Source organism: Sinocyclocheilus rhinocerous, unplaced genomic scaffold (assembly GCF_001515625.1).
Source record: "Sinocyclocheilus rhinocerous isolate Xijiao unplaced genomic scaffold, SAMN03320098_v1.1 scaffold3214, whole genome shotgun sequence".
Lineage (NCBI taxonomy): Eukaryota > Metazoa > Chordata > Actinopteri > Cypriniformes > Cyprinidae > Sinocyclocheilus > Sinocyclocheilus rhinocerous.
The window spans coordinates 204944-207114 of record NW_015636927.1 but is presented as its reverse complement, the minus strand read 5'-3'; the positions used below and the strand labels follow the sequence as shown (position 1 = coordinate 207114).

Genomic DNA, 2171 nt, shown 5'->3' with positions numbered 1-2171 from the left:
CACACACACACACACACACTCTCACACACACACACTCTCTCACACACACACACACACACTCACACTCTCACACACACACACACACACGAACTAGAAGAGCCTGCTAATCCTATTACAACAGAGGATCCTCTGGCTATACATTATCACTTAATACAAACCATCTCTCTCTCTCTCTCTTAAATATAAATATTAGTTTATATGCATCGTTCTATTCATACTTTATTAATACATTCCTTTCGGAATTCCCCGTAGCTTAAAAGTGGGAATCCCGAGACGTTATCCAGACCTGTGCACCACACCCGTGCATCCCTACAGCCCCCCGTAGCGTGAGCGGTGACGCTCTAACGGTGTCCCGTGTGCTGCCGGGGCTCCGGAGCGTGCCGGGGGGCTCTCGGATGCTAGGACACCTCGCTGCCGAACACCTCCAGCACCAGCGGCGTCAGCTGCATGCTGTGCTCGGGCTGGAAGGACAGCGAGCGGTACTGCTTGGAGTGCTCCTCGTTCAGGCTGCGCAGGTCCGCCAGCTTCTGGATCATCTTGGCGTACAGCAGACGGCCGCCGGGGTGATTGATCCGGATGTACGCCTGCAGGACGTCACACAGACGGTCCTGGAGCGCCTCGATGCGCACGTGGTCCTGAACGCCGGGCCGATCTGCTCCAGAAAAGACCAATTCGTTTATATAGCAAATGCCTTAATTCCAAATGAGGATCATTACAACACATGCGATTCATACTGAAAAGAAGTTCACCAGAAAACAACTAGTACCAAAAATAATTTAAAATAATTCAAATTTATATTTACATTTATGCATTTAGAGACGCTTTTATCGAAAGTTTATTAAATTAATATATTATTATTAGTGCTGTCAAAAGATTGATCGTGATTAATCGCATCCAAAATAAAAGTTTTTGTTTACATAATATATGTGTGTATACTGTGTATATTTATTATGTATATATAAATACACACACAAACAGCATATATTTTGAAAATATTTCCATGTATATATTTATATTCATACAATTGATATTATATATAAATATTTTAAATATATAAACATACAATATATTTCTTAAATATATACATGCGTGTGTATTTATATATACATAATAAATATACACAGTATACACACATATATTATGTAAACAAAAACTTTTATTTTGGATGCGATTAATCGCGATTAATCATTTGACAGCACTACTTATTATTAATATAATTAATATATTAAAACAAACCTAATTCAAAATAATTAGTTTAGCAAATGCATTTATGTTCTCAACCAACTTCCAAGTAATATAATTAATATAATTACTATTAATATATAAAATAACCATAATTAAATTAGCTTAAATTGCTAAACAACATATAAAATCATATACAAAGTTTTTTTAAGAGTCACAAAACATTGAGAACCACTGCTTTTTAAAACACTCGTGGTAATAAAAGTTTAAAATTAATTTCTATTTATTTTAATGTGTCAATATACTTTTGTGTTTTAATTTTTCCCCCATTATGTAAACTCATCCAGATTGTAAAATGTTTTTATTAAAATTTTTCCCCAGTGATTTTAAATTTAAAAAAAGTGTTTGAACATTTTTTTTTTGTTTTTCAGTATATTTTATATATATATATATATTTTCTGTTCACAAAAAAACTTTTTTTCACATCTACACTGTGCAGTTATTGTTTTTATGATAATATGCTAACATTTTGCCATTTATCTGGCTGTTTGTGGACAAGCTGTCATGTCCCTAGTAAGTTTCATTTTTGGGAAAATAATTTGTTTAACAGTCAAGTATTTTTAAAAGTAAGGATCAGTAGTGAAGTTGAACTACAAAATACAATGCTTTATTCCAAATACAGCAGTGCTCAAATGCATATGATTGCATGACAGATGCATGAAAAAAACACAACCACGAACACACACCTGGCGACAGCAGGCAGATGGCCATCAGCAGCACATGTTCCTCCTCAGTCATGCTAAGCTTCTTCAGACCCACTTGAAACTTCACCAGTGGCTCCAGCAGCTCCAGAGTGTGACCCGCTACACACACACACACACAGGTCAGAGTGTTTGCACACGTGTGTGTGTGTGTGTGTGTGAGGGTGAGAGTGTGAGTGAGTATGTGTGTGTGAGTGGGTGTGAGTGTGAGTGAGAGTGTGTGTGTGT

The 2171-nt window shown here is 36.6% G+C and overlaps 1 protein-coding gene across 1 annotated transcript in view; it reads right to left on the bottom strand.

The window, feature by feature from the left end:
* Positions 1-28: 28 nt before the first annotated feature.
* LOC107748291 (vitamin D3 receptor A-like) overlaps positions 29-2171 on the bottom strand; it is a 45427-nt gene continuing 43284 nt past the window's right edge. The window contains exons 11-12 of the mRNA XM_016563030.1: positions 1929-2045; positions 29-652 (exon numbers count right to left, since the gene is read on the bottom strand). Of these exons, the coding sequence (XP_016418516.1) occupies positions 399-652; positions 1929-2045 (371 nt within the window). The 3' untranslated portion in view covers positions 29-398. The remainder of the gene's footprint in view (positions 653-1928; positions 2046-2171) is intronic.